The following is an 18,353-nucleotide window of genomic DNA, read 5'->3' on the forward strand; positions in this document are numbered from 1 at the left end:
AGCAGCCTGACTTGGGCCTGCACCCAACAGCTGAGGATGGGAAATCACACATCTGGGGTCATGTTGGGCTTGCACCCCCCAGAGCTCTGTCTTCCGGGTAAATGAGGGTGTCTCATTTAGAGGACACCAAAGATGGGATGGCATTGTTGTCAGGAACTAGACTTGTCATTCTCCCCCCATACCCAACCCTGCACCTTCTCCGATGCTCCCCATTCCCGCTGAGTGGTACCACCACTCACTCATTACCCGGGCCAGAAATGTTAACATAACCATTGGCTCTTCACCACTCCCACCGCATCCAGTCAATCTGACCTCCTGATCATTTCTCAGATTCATTCCTACCACTCCTATTCTATTTAGTTCACATCTGATCATCCCTGACTTGGTCTACTACAAGAGCCTCAACACTGGTCTCCCTGCCTCTAGTCTTGCCCTATTTCGATCAGCAGCCAGATGGGGAGCTCTGTCCCTTACAATGTGAAGTGTGGTCGGAGGACCAGCAGCACCTGGGAGCTAGTTAGAAATGCAGACGCTCTGGCCCCCACCCCAGACCTACTGCATCAGAACCCACCTTTTAACAAGATCTCAAGACGATTTGTAAAGTCCAAAATATCTAATGTTGCAAACAGTCTTCTTAAAGAACTGGCCCTCGTCTCTTGTTTATCCCTTTCTCCCACATGATAGTCCACTGCTACTGAACTGTATAAAGTTCTTGAACATACTGGGCTGCTCAATTCATTCTTTCAACAAGTATGTATTGAACCCCTCCTTTGTGTCAGGCACCTGCTGGGGATAAAGCAGCGAGTAAAGCGGATATAGTTTTGCTTTCATGGAGCTTATATTCTTTTGTGGCAGGAGACAGTAAAGAAATAAGTACATAGAAATAAGTAAAATAGAGAGTAAGTCAGATGATGTTAAGTGTATAAAGGAAGAGAAAAAGCAGGGCAACGGGTATAGTGTTGCAGAATCGGAGGAGAGAGTAAAGGAAGGCCTCGCTGAGAATGTGACATCTGAGCGAAGGCTTGTCGGCTGCTGGATATCTGGGGGAAGAATATGCCAAGCAGAGAAAATAACGAGTGTGAAGACCCTGAGACAGAAGTGTTTCTAGAATGTTCTAGCAATAGCAAGTATGTCAGTGTGTCTAGAGCCATGTGAAGGAAGGGGAAAGTGGTAGCAGATGAAGTCAGAGAGGGGATAGAGGTGAGGGGCAGCTCATATATAGGGCCTCATAGACCACTGTAAGGACTTGACATTTTCTTTTTAGGGAGATGGGAGGCCATTGGAAGCTTTTGAGCAGAGGACTGACATGATCTGAGTTAATCTTTCAAGGGGTCACCCAGTTGCTGTGCTGAAATTAGACTGTACGGGCACAGGATAGAAACAGGGACACCTATAAGTAATGTTTGCAATAAAAGAGGAAGGAGATGCTAGTGGCTTGGGCTTGGGTACTAACAGTAGCGGCAGAGAAATGCCATTGGATTCTGGATACATGCTGAAGGCACAGCCAGCAGGATTTGCTGATGGATCAGATGTGGGATGTGACAGAGAGGAGTCAGGGATGACTCTAAGGTTTTTGACCTTAGTAACTTAAATGAATTACCATTTATTGAGATAAGGAAGACTAGGAGAAGGGGTTTTGTGCTTGTTTATTGCTTTTTTGGAGGGTCGGGGGAGGAAGTGCTCTTTCAGTTATCTAATGTTGTATAACATCCCCAAAACTCAGTAGCTTAAAACAATGACTTATTATTTTTCACAGTTGTGTCGGTTGACTGGGTCATTCTTTGTCATGGACTGAATGTTTGTCTCCTCCCCTGAAATTCCTATGTTGAAGTCCTAACCACCACCACCACCCCCATGTGATGATGTTTGGAGGTAGGGTCTTTGGGTTGGATTAGGGTTGGATGAGGTCATGGGGGTGGGGCTTTTGTGAATGGGGTTAGTGCCCTTATAAGAAGAGACCATAGAGTTCCCTAGCGCGTTCTACCATGTGAGAACATGGCAAAAAGATGTCTGTCTATGGACAAGGACGTGGGTTCTCACCCAACACCCAAGTCTACCAGTACCTTGATCTTGGACTTCCCAGCCTCCAGAACTATGAAAAATAAGTTTCTGTTGTTTAAGCCACCCAGCTTATGGTATTTTGTTATGGCTGCCTGAGCTAAGACATTTTTTTTTCTACTTACTGGTCCTGCCTGGATTCAACTGGGACAGCTGGGATAGCTGGGCCTCTCTGTCCACAAGGCCTTTCATGGCATGGGGATCTCAGGGCAGCATTCCAAGAGGGCAAGCCCCAATTCATAAGAGCTTATGAAGCCTCGGATTGCATCTTTTTGATGAAGTCCCATTGACCAAAGCAAGTTCCCTGGCTGAGCCAGATGGGCCACATGGCCAAATCATCGTGGGAGAGGAATACATAAGGGTGTGGATACTGGGAAGGTGTGATTCACTGGGAGCCAGTACTGTAACAATCTACCATAGGAGCCAAAATCAAAAGCTGGGTTTAAGAATGAGATGCCTGCTTAGATATCCACGTACAGATATTGAGTAGACTGTGAGCTATGCGAGCCCGGAGTTCAAGGCAGAGGTCCAGGCTGAGATGTAAATGTTGGAGTCATCAGCACGCCGATTGTGTTAAAGCCGTGAGATTGGTTGAAATCACCTAGGGAATGAAAGTATTTAGAGAGGAGAAAAGCTCTGAGTTCTGCAGGCTGATCCTCTCCGTCATTTAGCGCTCAAGGAGATGAGGAGGAAGCAGTAAAGGAGACCGAGAAGAAGCAGGCTGTGAGGCAGGAGGAGAACTAAGACAGCAGCATCCCAGAAGCCAAGTGAAGAACGTTTCAAGACAGAAAGGGTGCATAAGATGAGGCCTGGGAATTGGCCACTGGATTTAGCAATGAAAAGGTTATTTGTGGCCTTGATGGGAGCTGATTTGGTGGAGGGAGGGGTGGGGAGGTAGGCACGGAAGCCTGATTAACTCGTGTTGAGAGAGAATGGGAAGAGAGGAATTGTAGACAGCGGAATATAGACAAGTGCTGCCCAATAAAAACATGTAAGCCACATATGTAATTTCAAATGTCCTGGTAGTCACACTAAAAAAAAGGTAAAAGAAATGGGTGAAATTAATTTTAATAATATATCTGATATTTAACCCACTATATGTAAAATATTATCACCCCCAAATAATTAATATAAAATTATTACCAGGATATTTTATATCCTTTGAAATACAGTAGTGTAGTTTACACTAGTAGCTCATCTCAGTGTTAAACAGCCACGTATGGAAGTGGCTACCATGTTAGACAGGGCAGGTGTAGACATTTCCCTCAAGGAGTTTTGCTGTGCAGATGAGCAGAGGATGAGGTGCTTGCAGGGGCGAAGTGAGGTCAAGTGTGTGTGTGTTTGTTTTAGAATGGAAGCTGTTACAGTATGTTTAGTTTATATGCTAATGGGAATAATCCAGTAGAGGAGAAGAACTCCTCGACGTAAGAGAAAGAGGAAACCGTTTCTGGAGCGATATTGAGTAGGTGAGAGCGGATGGGATTGGGATACAAAAGGGAAGGCCTGCCTTGGCTGGGGTCCTGGGCAGTTCATCCATGGGAACAGGGTGAAGGCAGAGCGCGTTGGGCACCGATGCAGGTAAGTGGTTAGATGTGATCATGAGAGCTCCTGGAAGTTTTTGATTCCTTTTTTCTCAGTGAAGTAGGAATCAGGGTCATCATCTGAGAGTGAGGATGGGATAGAAGTGTTGAAGATCTGAGAAGACGGAAGACAATTATTAAATTGTGGCCTGAGAGAGTGAACGGGCTGGGGAAGTGTAGTATGACTGTCTGGCAACATGAAAGATGTACTTGAGGTTTGTCATCACGAATCTGATGTGAGAACAGTCAGCACAGATGTTTTTCTCCAGCCGTGTTCAACTGTGTAGGTGCAGGCAAGGCGGGGGAGGAGATTGGGACTTAACCAGGGCTGGGGTTTTTTTCAAGATAAGTACGGGGCTAATGAGAGATGCCATGAAGTCAAAGGTGTATGCCAGGGATAATTTGAGTGTTGGGCAATGGAATTGAAGGAGAGAAGAGGGAACCATGAGGGACAGCAAGAAAGATGGGAGGACCAATGGATCACAGATTCCAGGGGGGATCAAAGAAGTGTTGGGGTCAGGGTTAGAGGGGGTCAGCTGGAAAGACAGAAGTGGTGGATGAAGAGGGAATGCTTGACTTAACGAGGGGCTGTAGATATTCGTAATTATAAGGTCTCAGGCACAAGCTTGAGAACGACTGGCTGAAGTGAGACAGGGACGAAATCATTGAGGAGAGGAGGCCAGGGAGCTGAGAGGCCAGGGTACTGGAGGGTTCATGTTAGGCATATGTTGAAAAGATCAAGAGATGAGATGGGGGTATTTTTGGAGAGAAAGGTACCGAGCCAGGTACTAAGAGCCCTGAGGAATATTAAGGACCATGACCCATAGTCTGTAGAAAACTGTGAAACTGACGGGTAGTGGGTTGGAAATAGCGATGCAAAGAAAGAAGTTCCCTACTCTCCCTCGGCCCAGGGGGAAAATAAACCAGTGACTACTTCAGAGGGCTAGAGATGAAGCAGGTTCCTTGTGGGGAGAGGTAGGTCAGGGAAGAGCATAAAGGATGAAGGGAACGTTCAGAGAAGTGATCGAAACATTGGGAATTTGGCTAATGATTTCTCTGTGACTTTGCATATCCTGTTCCCTTTTCCTGGCATTCCCTTCCTTACCTTGTGCACCTGGAAAGCTTTTCTTCAGTTGTTTACAACCCAGCTCCTGCATCGCTACTTTCCTGAAATTGCTACAGCAAAGATCACCAGTGACCAGCATGTTGCCAAACCCAGTGGAAGTATTTGTCTTTACTGTACCTCTACAAAGAAGCGTGTTCCCAGTGGAGTCTTCCGTGATGATGGGAAGTGTTATTTCTCCGCCCTGTCCAATATGGTAGCCACTAGCTGTGTGTGGTTATCGAGCATTTGAAATGTGACGGGCTACTGAGGAACCAGATTTCTAATTTTATTTCATCTTAACCCATTTAAATGTAAATTGCAGGCTCTGTCCTTGGTCCTTTAATCTCATTCTGTGGACTCTTCCGTGTTGATCTTATCCATACCCCAAAGCTCTGTTTCTGGGACATCTCCCTCTTCTGAGCTCTAGACCTGGACTTGCACAGCCAATTGGAGACGTCCGTGTGGGTATCCAATAGGCATGCGGTGTCAGCACACCCCCAACCTCTCAGTCACTAAACTCATAGACCTGGGAGTCACCCTAGGTGCCTCCTCTGTGTCCTACGAATTGCCAAGTCATCCATTTCTGCAGCAGCATCCGAACTGGTGTTCAACCTTATCCCTCTCCTGTCCATCACCCACACTGCTGCCAGAGCAGTCGAGCTAGCTGAAACAGAAACCTGACCTTGCACTCCCCTGTTTCAAACCTCTCAATGGCTTCTCGTTGTGAAGAGGATAAAGGCCAAGGTCCCGGGCACGGCAGACAAGGCTCTTCATGACCTGAGCCGGTCTCTCCAGCTTCATCTCTGGGCACGTGTCCCCTCCCACTTGATGCTCCAGTTACACAGACCTGCTTGGGATTACATGCAAATGGCATGCTGTTTCATGCCTCCACGTCTTTTCCCAGGCTGTACTCTGCCGCCCGGAATGTCCTTTCCTTCCTTTAAGCTCCTGCTGCCATCTCCTTCTTATTCTTCAAAACTCACCCAAACTGTCATGTTCTTCAGCTCCCCTTCCTCAGTGTCTCCATTACTTAGTGCGCTTACCTCATCACACCATCTCATTGCTCGCGGGTAAGCTGCAGGGTAGTTCTGAAGGGCACGGCCTGTCTTGGCCTCCGTCTCCCCACTGTCTAGCATGGAGTCTGCCCAGCGTGCAGCCAGTCCGTGTTGAATGAATGGGTAATATGTAAAAGTGAATGACTTGAAGGGAGCAGGAAGGAGATTGGAGAATAGGATGCCGTCCTGCCCAGTCTCATCTCCTCAGTGTAAGCCCTTCCCAGGTGGGATTAGAGGATGAGAGAAAGGGCCCTTGGGAGAGGCCTCTGGGGATCGGTCTTGGCTGCCGGTGGCACAGTTGATGTCTCTCCCAGCACTCATAAAACTTCCTTCTGGCAGAAATCAATTTCAGAAAAAGCTATTATCTCGGTTTCCCCCTACCTTTAGAGCTGAAATGCTTCTATCCTCCTGGGGTAGAAGATGCTAGCAGAAAATGTCACATTTATTTTTTTCTTAAAGTAAAAAAGAAAAGTTTTATGTGTTTAATTTTTCTGAAAGTGCTTAAGTTTCTATTTTCTCTTAAAAGAAAACTGGTTTTTCACTGAGATTTTCCCAAGGGCCACATCCAGGTATATAAAAAAAGAATGGTGTGCGTTTGCATACAATTTGCATATATCTGGGTAGACTGGGTCATCTGTTCTCATGGTGCTTTCTTTTTTTGCCTCTATTTTTTCAAAGAGATTGAATATTTGATCACCTTTGCAATGAAAAGAAGCAACAGCAGTGAAAAGGCAGAGGCAACCACAAAGTCCCCCTTCACAGAAAAAGATCACCTCTTTACGAGATTCCTTGTCGTCTTCCAGTCTTCTATGAGACGTTGGATGGCTGTGGTTGCCATGATAAAAATAGCGGCCATCTGTATGCCAGGCTAGCTGGTGTATTTACTTTTTTTATATCTCTTATTCCACTCAGCAGCCCCGAGAGATAGACGTTGCTACAGGAAACAGGCTTAGAGGGGTGGCACAGTTTGCCCAAGGTCACCCCTCTAGGCGGTGGCAGAGGCAGGACTCAAACCCAAGGCTGTCTGACCCCAAGGCCTTTGTTTTAAACCACTAAGCTGTATTTTCCATCACTGATGTACTGTTTGGTGTTCTGTCATTTACACTTGCCATCACGAGCCAGGGACTTGGCCACACAGGTATATCGTTTGTCTGGTTGTTATTTGAATGGCAGTGGACTGTTGCACAATACTGAGGTACCAGAGTTTACTTAACTTATCTCCCCAATTGGTTTGTTTCCAGTGTTTCAGTATAGTGGGTAGTGCAGGTGTAAATATCTTTGTGCAAATAAGGGCCATGTGTTGGGTGTTTGAGGTATTGGACGGTAGTCCTCAAAGTAGCATTGTCGAGCCAAAGGGTTATAGTGTTACAGATGCTCCAGAAAGCCTGTCCCGTTCATTTCCCAAGCAGTGATGATTTTTTGAGTGCCTGCCGTGCAGCCGGTGCTGGAGGTGAAGAGGCGATTCAGAAACGGCCCCTCCCTCAGAGAACTAATCGTCTCGGCGTGGGACGGGTGATGTAACACAGAATGAATGGTCCTGAGGTTGCAGTGAGAGCACTGAGAGCCCCTTGGCAGTGCCTGGGCGTTCCTTTCCCCCATATATAGGGCAGGACAGGGTTCAGGGGCTTCGGGGGAGGGTGGGGGAGGGCTGCTGCAGTCTGGCGGAGGATACTTCCCCCTCCGGTCCTTTTTTCCCCCTGCAGCCACCACCAGGCCCATGGGGTCTGTCACTACTGCCCTGCTGCCACCAGGGGGAGCCAAGCAGAGGCTGGAGGGAAGGGACACCTGGGGAAAACTGCTCAGGGCTCTAAGCACCTGTCGGTCCTCCAGGTGCCCTCTTCCCCTTTACGTCCCCAGCAGTCAGGGTGACAACATGGTACCCAATTCCCACTCATCCAGCAGACAGGAAAGTGCACACAGTATAAGCGCATTCCAAGTTCTGTGCTAGATATCTGCTAGGAACACAGAAACGAATCCCACGCAGTCCTCGACCCGAGGCGCTCGTCTAGACCGGTAGATAGACAAAGAGCTGGTACGACGTGGTGTGCTGGAGGTCTGTGACAAGTGGCAGCGGGGGCACTGAGCAGTGAGTCCTTTGGCATTGTGTCTGAGAGCCCAGTGCTCTGCTGTTGACTTTGGCTGTGTCACTGCCCATCTCCCAGCCTCAGTTTGTCCATCTACAAAGTGGACGGATGAGTCCAGTCCCTGCAAAGGGCCGTCTGACTCAGATGTGCGGTGAGCCTGCCTCTTGTTCACAGAGCAAGCCTGAGCTTCTCCCCCCAGAAGACCCGGGGGGCTTCCGTCACCCCCATCTCACTCCTCTCCTTCCCTCGACACTCCCCACCGTGGTGTTCCTTGTTGTTCTGCCTCTGACCTTCTTCCTCACTCGGTCTGCATATGCTCCTGTGATTTCAGTTACTGTCCTGTGCTGATGACACCTATATATATGGACGCTCGGCCCCGTCCTTTTCACTGAGTTTGTGATTCATATAATAATGAAAATAATCAGCATCTCTTAGATCCCAGATATGGCACTCCAGTCATGGCTTAAATGATCTTATCTACCCGACGACCTTGTGAAGTAGGCGGCGGCACCCCATTCTGCAGATGAGGGAAACTGAGTTCAAGAGATACTGAGGCTTGCCCAAGGCCCTGAGGTCGACAAGCGACAAGAGCCAGGATTTGAGAACCTGTGTCTGCCCGGCTCCAGTGCCCACACTGTTACCCGTCACACTGCATTTCCCAGAGTTCACGGACACCTCAACTTCAACATGTCTAACATTGGCCTCCTTTCTCCACCTTCTGTCCCAAATCTGCCTTTTCCTCTCTTCTCCATCTCAGTAAACGGCGTCATCCACCCAGTGATGCAAAGCTAGAACCCAGGGCCACCGCCGTTGTCTTCAAAGCTATCCATCCTCCTCTGTCATCGGGTTCCTGAAGCAGTCTCTGTCTCAGTCCCCCGCCTCGACTCTCTCTGCTCCAGCCCACACCCCGCACCCCGGCCAGGCAGATCTTTCTCAAGCGCACGTCTGATCGCATCACTTTCCCGCTTCAGACCCCTCCGCCGCTTGCTGTGGCTCTGCGGCAGAGCTCGAAGCTGGCCACCAATGAGCTGAAAGCCATCCAAGAAGACATGTTTCGTGTGGTCCGTTGAGCGTTCTTAAAACAATCTGAATGATTTGCCAACGTTTAAAAATCAGGAAATTCCATATGAAAGTTCCCATTTCTGGCTTCTCTTGCAAGAGTGAAAACACTGGCAACTCTGGGCCCACGTCCCCGTAGGGCAATGATGGGGTGGAACTGAGTGGCGGCTGACCTCTTCAGAAGGGGCCTGGGCTTCCCAGTTGGCCCATCTCCAGCATCCCTGTTGACTGGTCACCCCCCTGCTCCCAGTTACCTGCCTGCCTGAGGTTTGAGGCATCTAGGGTCATGACCCTGTGGCACAAGATGAAGCCCAAAGCCCTCAGCCTGGCTCCTAAGGTCCTACCTGGCCCAGCTGGGAGCAGCCTAGCCCTGCCAACCTCTGAGTCCTATTCCCCTGTGGTCTCAACTCTTCCCCATAGTTCTGTGAATTGGCTCGTTCCCACGGATGTCTGCCTTCCTGCAGGCTGCTGCTCTGGAATGCCTAGGCCTCTCTTTTAGTCCCATTTGTCCTTTAGGACTCTGCTCGGTGCCCCCTCCACCAAAAATCAGTCTCCCCGCCCGCCCCCCAAGCTGAGTTCCGTCCTCCCCTAACGCGCGGCACAGACCTGGGTCATCACACCCATCATACCGGTTCTCATTGTTAGTGGCTTGTCTGCCTCGTCTGCCGGATCGCGCATCTGAGGCCGCAGGGAGCCCGTCTTCTTTATGTTCCTTTCCCCAAAGTTTGGCGCAGGGCTTGGAATATGATAGGTGCCTAATAACTGGTGAATGAATGGATGAATCTGTGAAAGACTGACTTGGGAAAACACTACTCCAGGATGTCCTGTCGCCACCTACTTGCTTGAGGTAGAGGGTTCCAGGTTCCTTCCATTCCGGAGCACCCCCATGGATGCACGCACCCGTAGCGTCCTATAAGCCACACCCCTGCTCTGCAGCGTCTAGAATACATCCAAGCCTACCGGGATAGGAGTTCCTGAGTGCCGATAGAGGGAAAATACATCATTCTTGCTGTTCCAAGGGGAGAGGGTTGTCTAATGGTTGGGAAATGGCGCAACAACTCTCAGAAATAGCCCCATTTTACAGACAAGTAAGCTGAGGTTCAGGGAGTTGAAACACCTTTTCCAGGGTCACACACGGCCAGTAAGTGGTAGAATCCAGGTTTGAAACCACATCTGTGTGACATCTCGACCACCATGCCATACTTGCTCAGTGACGTTTCTCTTTAGAAACATGAGGGAATGATTAAAATAAATGTGGACATGAAGGCTATACGATTATATATACAGTAAAATTCCGATTAGTAATCAAAAGAAGAAAGAAAAGCCCCCAAGGCATACAGGAACCAAGGAGACACACCCACGTGCTAGCAGTGGTCACATTCAGTAGAGCGCTGGGGGTGTTTTTCTTCGTTTCCTCCATCTCATTTCTACCTTTTAACATTTTCTAAGTTTCCTTTAGTGAGCACGTGCAGTCATCCCTCAGTGTCCGAGGGGGACTGGTTCCAGGACCCCTGCGGGTACCAAAATCCGAGGCGGACCAAGTCCCTTATAGAAAACGGGGTAGTACAGTCGCCCGTCCGGATCCGTGGATTCCGCATCCACAAGTTCAACTGACCATGGACCGATCCGGTTAGTGGAACCCGTGGATGTGGAACCTGCAAATACAGAGGGCCGACTGTATTACTTTTATAATAACAGTAAAAAAAGAAGAAAAAATCCCTCTTTGTAATGGCCCCGGCATTACGTGGCAGAACAGACTTTGGAAGGGGTGATAGGAGTACCCAGCTCATCGGTTTGGGCTGTCTCTCGAGCGGCCATCGCAGGGCAGCAGAAGGGGGTAAACAGCAGACGGTAGCTGTGGCCGCAGCGCCCGCACCCTCGTGGGACAAGGGAGGAGAAGAGGGTCACCAAACGTGCTGTCTCACTGTCTCCACTTTCCCCCCAGGTGCTTATACCCCGGAGCCCCTCAGCAGTTTCCGCTGGGCCCTTCTCTCGACTGGCCTCATGTTCTTTTATCACTTCAGCGTCTTGCAGATCCTGGGCCTGGTAAGTTTGGTTCTATCCCCTTCTATCCCTTCTGCTTGGCGTTCTTCATAAATCTTGATAATCCTGGTTGGCGCTGGTGTATCGTTTTGTTTTGAAAATACAAGATGCCAAAGGCATCCTTCAGTAATGCCTGTTTCTTTCACCCCTGGGGAGGCAAGGAGGCCCTTCACTCACGGCCGCTTGGATCGGAGCTAGAGAGCTGCGCTGGAAAGTGGTTTGCTGTGGACCCCATGCGAGGCAGGATGCTAGCCCTGGCCCTGGGCCTGGGGGAGGCTTCTGACCTCGGGTCCATTCTGGGTCTACTACCGGGCCCTGAGCTGTGTGTCCAGTGAAAGTGTGGTGTCGGGTGACCCCCGTGGCATTCTGGGATGTTCAGTAGTCGAGTTTTCCAGAGCCCAGGATCGCTGAGTGCGTGGGCGGTGTGTCTAGTGGTGGCGAAGTGAGTAGCAAGAGCTTGGGGCTGGGGCTGGGGTCGGGAGACCCAAGTTCGAGTCCTGGCCTTGCCACTGCTCTGGGTGAGTCACCTCATTCTCGAGTGCAGTGCGCTCTCCACCCTCCGTGACACGGCCCAGGCCCGCAACCCCGACCCCGAGAGGTGGTGAGGACTTGTCTTTAAGGAGAACGCGCTTGAAGGGCTTTGGAAGGCAGGGGCCGTGGCCGTGGCCGTGCTCGAGGCTGGAGCGGCATGCCGGGTTTTGTGTGCGAGCGGCACTAATGTAGCGTTAGCCGCGTGGACCTGGCAGGACTAGGGCGTGTAACCGATGTCACCAGCGCCTTTGTTGAAGCACTCAGTCATTTTGTCTTCCCCATCCCGGCGTGTTGCTCTGCTCTGGTTGGCCTGGGGGCTAGTTGGAGCTCCTTGCCAATAGCATGAATGCTTCCTGTTCTCTAGGGAGGAAGCAGTATGACCTTCACACCTGCTGTCCACTGGGACTCCTCGATTCCAGAGGAGTCGGTGTGCTCACGTCACCATACGTACCGTGCTCGGTGTCACCTCTGGGCCTCCTACAGGGAAGGCTCCGTTCACTCCATTTCTCGCCATGACCCCCATCCATCCTTCATGAGTCCATTCAGGTGTCACTGCCCTCGTGAAATCTTCTCTGAGAACTCAGCCCCCGTCCTGTACACCCCTCAGATCCCATGGTGGGCAAGAGCTGGTGAGCACCGTCTGTTTTGAGGTCACACGTGGTAGACCGATCACCCCACCTTGATGCAGGCAGGGGCCGTGCCGCGGACTGCCTTTATCCCATGACACCCCTCCAGGTCTAGGCACCCAGTAAATGCTTAGGAATGGCAACGGGCACTGGGCCCAACTGGAAGGCAAGACTGAGCAAAACCGACCAGCTTTTCCACTGGACGGCCTCCCCCGTCACCTCCAAAGGGCTCTAGCCTTGACCCACTCAGAAAACCTAGGGGAGAAAGATCCCACTATGAACAGGTGGGGATTTGACAATCCCTCCTTGTCTAGTCCCCATTAGGTAGACACGGCTGAACTGGCAGAAGCCAGAGAAAGCCTAAGGATGGTGAACGCTCACTCTACCTCCCTTGTCCCTGCAGGTCACCGAAGTGAATTTGAACAACATGCTGTGTCCGGCCATCTCAGACCCATTCTACGGCCCCTGGTATCGCATCTGGGCCTCGGGACACCAGACTCTCATGACCATGACCCACGGGAAGCTGGTCATCCTGTTCTCATACATGGCTGGGCCCTTGTGTAAATATCTGCTGGATTTGCTCCGGCTTCCAGCCAAGAAAATAGACTGAAGGTGCTTGTGTTGTTTTGTTTTGTTTTGTTTTGGGGTTTTTTTTTTCTTCTGCCCCTGAGGAAACAAGTCCTGACTCCACTTGGAGGACACCCAGCTCTTGATGACATCATGGGAGAGGGCAGGAGGACGTTTGGTGTGTTTCTTTTTCCTTCCTCTCTGTCCCTTTCTTCCACCACTCTTCCTTCCCTGGCTCTTCCCCCAGGACAGCTCCTGGAGCCTGGGCTGTAGTGCTGCAGCCTGGGCGGTAGTGCTGCAGCCTGGGCGGTAGTGCTGGAGCATGGGCTGTAGTCCTGGAGCCAGGGCTGTAGTGCTGGAGCCTGGGCGGTAGTGCTGGAGCCTGGGCGGTAGTCCTGGAGCCTGGGCGGTAGTGCTGGAGCCTGGGCTGTAGTCCTGGAGCCTGGACGGTAGTCCTGGAGCCTGGGCGGTAGTGCTGGAGCCTGGGCTGTAGTCCTAGAGCCTGGGCGGTAGTCCTGGAGCCTGGGCGGTAGTGCTGGAGTATGGGCTGTAGTGCCGAGGGCCGCACGTTTCCTCCTTCCCTTTGCCGCTCTCTCCCTGCTCCTCGTGGCCTTAAATGGCGAGACAGTAGTCAGTGGCTTTCACTCTGCTAGTTGCTGCTTTAACAACATCTGGTTGAGGAGAAAGGGAACAACAAGCAGTAGTTCTTTTGGCATCGAAGCGATGAGATTGGGCTGTGTTTCATTTCTCCACTGCCAGGGACCTCCAGGCTTATGCTGGGGTCCCCTTTTGTCTCCAGCACAGCCCTCACCATAAGGGGACTGAGGCCTTGTTTCTATACCAGCGGCAAACCGAGAGCCAAGGGATTTCCCAGCTCATGGCCAAAAGAGAGCTGGCCAGATTCTTCCCACTGGTGTCCCATGACTCAAAACAAGCGGCCAACCAGCCACTCCCTCCAGGATGCTGCCAGAGGTGGGAGGTGTGGGGCGCTACCCAGCCCAGGGGCTAGATTCCACTATTGCAATGGCAAATCCAAAGTGCGCAAGGTTGAAATGTCCACAGCTAATGCTAGGCAGGACCTTGGGTAAATTCTGCTTGAGAGCTGAGAACTGACCCATATCCCAATCAGAAGTGAGCGTAGAAATGAGTCAAAAGCCGTGGTAACTTGAGAAAACTGTGATCTGAATCATATGCTTGCTTTTAGTTTAATGTTGATAATAGACGACATTTTAATTTTGAGTGCCCCTTAAATGTTCTCTCTCTCTTTTAAAGGCAGCTTCAGGGAAGGATGAGCTAGAGTTGGCTTTTCGGGCTCTTGGAGTTCTGTGTATTCGTCTGTCCATTTGCTTTTGGATGTTTGAGTTCGGAGAATCCTTGAATTAGGGCCTGTCTCTGGAGGGACACCTGTCGATCCGTCTCGTGGTTTTGCAGCATGTCTCGGCATCCTAGGTTTGGGAACATACAGATCCTGCAGTGCTGTTTCCCTCGGGCCAGGTGTCGTCACTGCGGCCAGACTCAGAGATGAATTGTTTAGCATGGGGGTGGGGGGCATCACATGCTCCCCAGCCCGAAAGCCCACGTCTGGGTTGAAAGGGAGGTACCAAAAAATCAGGTCCGCATGGGTGGAGGTTCAAGTGCTCTGAAAGGGAGACCTTTTGTTGCAAGGCAGCCTCAGTCATACATGGACCTCAAGAAGGAGGTGGTACCATTTGCTGGCTCCCTGTTGGCTCTTACTAAGAATAGATTACTTAATAACAGAAAAGATATTTCTGGGACCTCCTCTGATGAGCCCCCCCACTCCCTCTCCCACTCTAGGCAGCCCAGTTGCCCTGGGCCCATTCAATATTTCAGGTGTTACTGTATCAGACCTAGATTGAGTTTCAGGGACTCAGTGGTCATGATTTTAGCAAGTGGACCTACAGGAGGCAGCAGGATGGAGAAGTCTCTCCTAGCAAGGCGAGGCCCAGGGAAGCAACCACGGCGGGGCCCATCCCTTTGCAGAGGTACGCTGGCAGTGAGGTCATCAATCCCCAGGGTGTGGGGTTGCAGGAAGGGGGAACCCGTGAGCTCCTCAAGATGCGTGACCTTCATTTTCTGCCATCTTTGAGGGTTTGGCCGAATTTTTCTTAGTGCCTCTCAGCCCTGGGTTGCCCTCCGGAAGAGGCAGCTCTTGAGGGGCTGGATTCGCCCCGCCCACTGGCTGCGTGTAGGCGTGGCTGATGAGGCAAGACCTCAGTGCCCCTTGGCCTCTTCCTCCGTGTCTCCATGGCCTGGTGCGGGGTGCTAGTCAGCTCGAGCTTCCCTTGCACTGGCGTGCCTCTCAAAGTTCGCCACGCTGGCTGGCAGCTTTCAGCTGCTTAGAGGGAAAGAAGAAAGTGGAAGCTACGTGCCTGGCTGGGCCAGGTCAGAGGCAGGTGCACCTGTCTGGGGGAGGGGGATGAGAAGGGGAGATACAGGGCTTCTGGTTGGCTCGGAAACATGTAGGGGGAAGGAACAGAGAGCAAGTCCCGTCCCAGGTTGCACAGGGAGTCATGGCCTGCGTTGGAGGTGTTGGGCAGCAGCGGGCGTCTGAATTGGTCTCTACCTGACTCTTTCCTTGGGCCAGGCCCATGCGGAGAGGTTACCTGGCCAGACCCTCGGTGGCCTGCCTTGGAGGGTGGCCCCTGCAGCAGTGGGCCCGGGCTGCCCGGCACGTCCCCTGTGCTTTTCTGTCGGTGCCAAGGGGCTTCCCCAGCCATCCTGGCCAAGTTTCCATGTGCCATTGGCCAGCATGTGAGAGCTCCGTGTGTTTGTGGAAGTGGACAGTCTCTTTTAAAATGGCCCCGGGAAGGCAAAGGAGTGTTCCCTCCAGCCCCCAGGTAGCCCTGGCCAAGGATTGGCCCAGTGAGATCAGTGTGTTCAGCTGGCCAACTTGGGACATCAGCTCAGAATAACAGATGGTCATGCCTGCTTGTAGGCCCCCATCTCTTCTCCATTCCCCGTGGTATTTGCTTCTGTACACCAAAGATGATCTGGCCTATCTTCTTCCCGGAGGCCCAGTGATGTGTTCCTCTGTCAGCTTGTGAGGAAGTCACGGCTTCTGTCCCCCGAAGTCAACCTTCTCCCTTTCTCCTGGGACTTCTCAGCATTCACAGAAGCTGCTTGCAGCGTGGCCAGGGCGTGTGGGGCGTCGGGGCCCAGTGTTTAGCGGAGCGGGCACAGCTGCCCACGGAGAGCAGGCTGTCAGCACGTCTCTGCGCGCTGGTGTTAGGGGGAGGCTGACAGAAGACCCTTCCTCCCCCTCCCTTGGTCAGAAAAAGACTTCCATGGATGTGTACGTGTTGATCCCGAGTCATCTGAAGGGGAGATGGGGAGGCGGGCGAGGGGAGAAGAAGGGCCAGTGTGGCCCCTACAAGACAAGACACCGGTGCTGGTTTTGGTAAATCGGGAGCCAGGCATAAGGGAGGATGTCTGTCCTGCAGGCCCTCGCATGCTCCTTGGACTACCGGGAAGGGGCGTCCTCACTGCACACGCTGCCCCGCCCTCTGGGGGGTGGGGGTGGGTAGGGTCCATGAGAGGGAGCGAACCTTCCTCTTCTGTATATAGAGTGAGCCACTTGTGCTCAGGAAAACCTAGTCGCTTGTTGCTGCTCTTGTGACATTTTTGTACACTGGTTTGCTACTCGTGGCACGAAACAAACACAACAAGAAAAGTCATTTCAAGCTGAGCTGTGGTTTTGGAAACCTGCTTTCTTTCAGTGTCAGTGTTGTATTGTATTTGGAGGAATTCTTCATCTCTATTGGTGTTACTGTGGTAGAGAGAATAAGATAGTCCGACTTGTAATTCTTTCTGCCGGGAAATTGGCAGTGCCTCTGTCGTCGCCCCGACCCCGGTCCTTCCTCATTCCCAGGGTGGGATTGCTATGCGCTGGGCACACCCCTCCCTGGCCCCCGCCCCCGCAGCGGCTCCCTTTAGAACCGGTCTTTGTGATTCCCCTAAACAGCTGCAGAATGAGTATTTTTGCCAAGCTGGTTCTTGGGTGCTCTGTGCCCCTACCAGTTTGCTTGCCTCTTGGGGCATTTTGTAATGTTTTCTCTGTTTTGTAAAACCTTTTGATTGTACCACAGTGGTTTCTGCAGTCACCTTTGGAAATAAATGGTCATTAATTTGTGTACTTAGCACTCTGAATTTTAGTCTGAGGTGTTTCTGTTGTTGAAGATCCTTGAATGAAAAGGAACCCTCACCATGGGACTCACTGTTAAATGTTTCCTTCATTTACTGCTATTAAAAGGTTTATGAGAACCCAGGAGTCTTGGCCTTGCTTCTCAGAACCCTCTCAGTAGGGCTTCTGCTTTGAAAAGTAGACAAAAGGGGCCGATGGTCGTCCAGGCCGTGGAGGACCACCAAGGGGCAGCTGGTGCACTCAGCACAGCTCTGCCCTGGGAGTCGCGTGGCCGGACGTGCGGCCTCGAATCCCCCCACGCTGCTGCCTGCTTCCACTAGTGCTGCCAGGGACCGAGCAGGCCTTGTGCTCTTAGCAGGGCTTGTCTGCTGGGGGCATCTGCTGGGCTCGCGGGGCCCCATGTGCGCTGGGCCAGGCTGGACGACTGAGCTAGGGGTGGCAGCTCTAAAACCAGACGTGATCAGGCTCCCTCATCCCAGGTTTCCTGAGGGCGGGCTCTGTTCAGCAGAGGTGCGAGGCTGACACAGGTCAGACCGTCCCATGTGGAGGTAACCCTGCCCCTGGGGAACAGTCGGACCCGGCTGTCCAGGGCTCCCCACTGAGCAGCCCGTGGTGACTGTGATCAGCCCAGCCCGCCTTTACACCAGACAGAGGCCCTACTCAGACTTTCGCCGCTGTGGCTGCTTCTAGAAGGGACACAGCTAGGCATAGCGGTCCCCAGTGCAGGTGGATTTCCTCATTGGCCGGTAGTTGGGCGCCCAGGCTATCAGAGAGGCTGGGCCCTGCCATCCTGGGCCACAAAACCACCAGCTTGGGCAAGTCTCTCGTTGGCTTGTGACCCCAGCTTCTCCATCAGTAAAGCTATAGCTACAGCCGTGTGCCAGGCATGGTACTAGGTCCTTCCACATGCATTACAGGATGTAATCCCCTCAAAAACACGGCGAGCTGATTGCTCGTGCTGTCCCTGTGGAACAGGCAGAAACGGAGAAAGCTGAGGCTCAGATCTAATCAATCAGTGGAAGAGCTGGCCTGGGAAGCCAGTTTGGTGAGGCTCCAGCGCCTCGGTGCTCAGCACTCTCCCCTGGACTCTGCTGCCTGTCTGGGTGCTGGCATGACCGGGCAGACCCTCGCCCGGGGCCCCCAGGCCTGAGGGGAACGGGAGGAGAACCGGGCAGTGAGGTGGAAGGCGAGAGAGAGGAGGGCGGGCCCCACGACTGCCGAGGCAGGGGGTCAAGCCCATCTTTTCTTCTGTGGCCAGCAAACCTGACCCTGGTGAGCCGCAGAGCAGAGCACGGCTGAAAGGCCTACAAGTAAACGGGACGGGGCTACAAGGGGCCAGGCAAAGGCTGGCCCTGGGGGGAGAGGCTGCCGGAAGGACGTGCGGCAGGTTGGTCCCGTGGCCTTTCTGTGTGTCTCCCATTTCAGAAAGACCTAGGCCAAGGCCCCCTGTCCCCTGGGCTCGTGCATCTGCCCCTGCTGAAGG

General features: G+C 52.1%; 1 protein-coding gene across 14 annotated transcripts in view; it reads left to right on the top strand.

Annotated features, from left to right (window-relative positions):
* TMEM164 (transmembrane protein 164) overlaps positions 1 to 18,353 on the top strand; it is a 179,465-nt gene that overhangs the window by 145,426 nt on the left and 15,686 nt on the right. For 11 of the 14 annotated variants that reach the window (XM_033408832.2, XM_033408834.2, XM_033408833.2 and 8 more), the window contains 2 exons: positions 10,887 to 10,987; positions 12,545 to 16,989. In XM_033408832.2, coding sequence (XP_033264723.1) covers positions 10,887 to 10,987; positions 12,545 to 12,751 — 308 coding nt within the window. In that variant the 3' untranslated portion in view covers positions 12,752 to 16,989. Of the gene's footprint in view, positions 1 to 10,886; positions 10,988 to 12,544; positions 16,990 to 18,353 lie in introns of those variants that run through there. The other 3 variants (XR_004477878.2, XR_007474985.1, XM_033408823.2) reach the window with 3 other exon arrangements.

This window comes from Orcinus orca, chromosome X, assembly GCF_937001465.1.
Source record: "Orcinus orca chromosome X, mOrcOrc1.1, whole genome shotgun sequence".
Lineage (NCBI taxonomy): Eukaryota > Metazoa > Chordata > Mammalia > Artiodactyla > Delphinidae > Orcinus > Orcinus orca.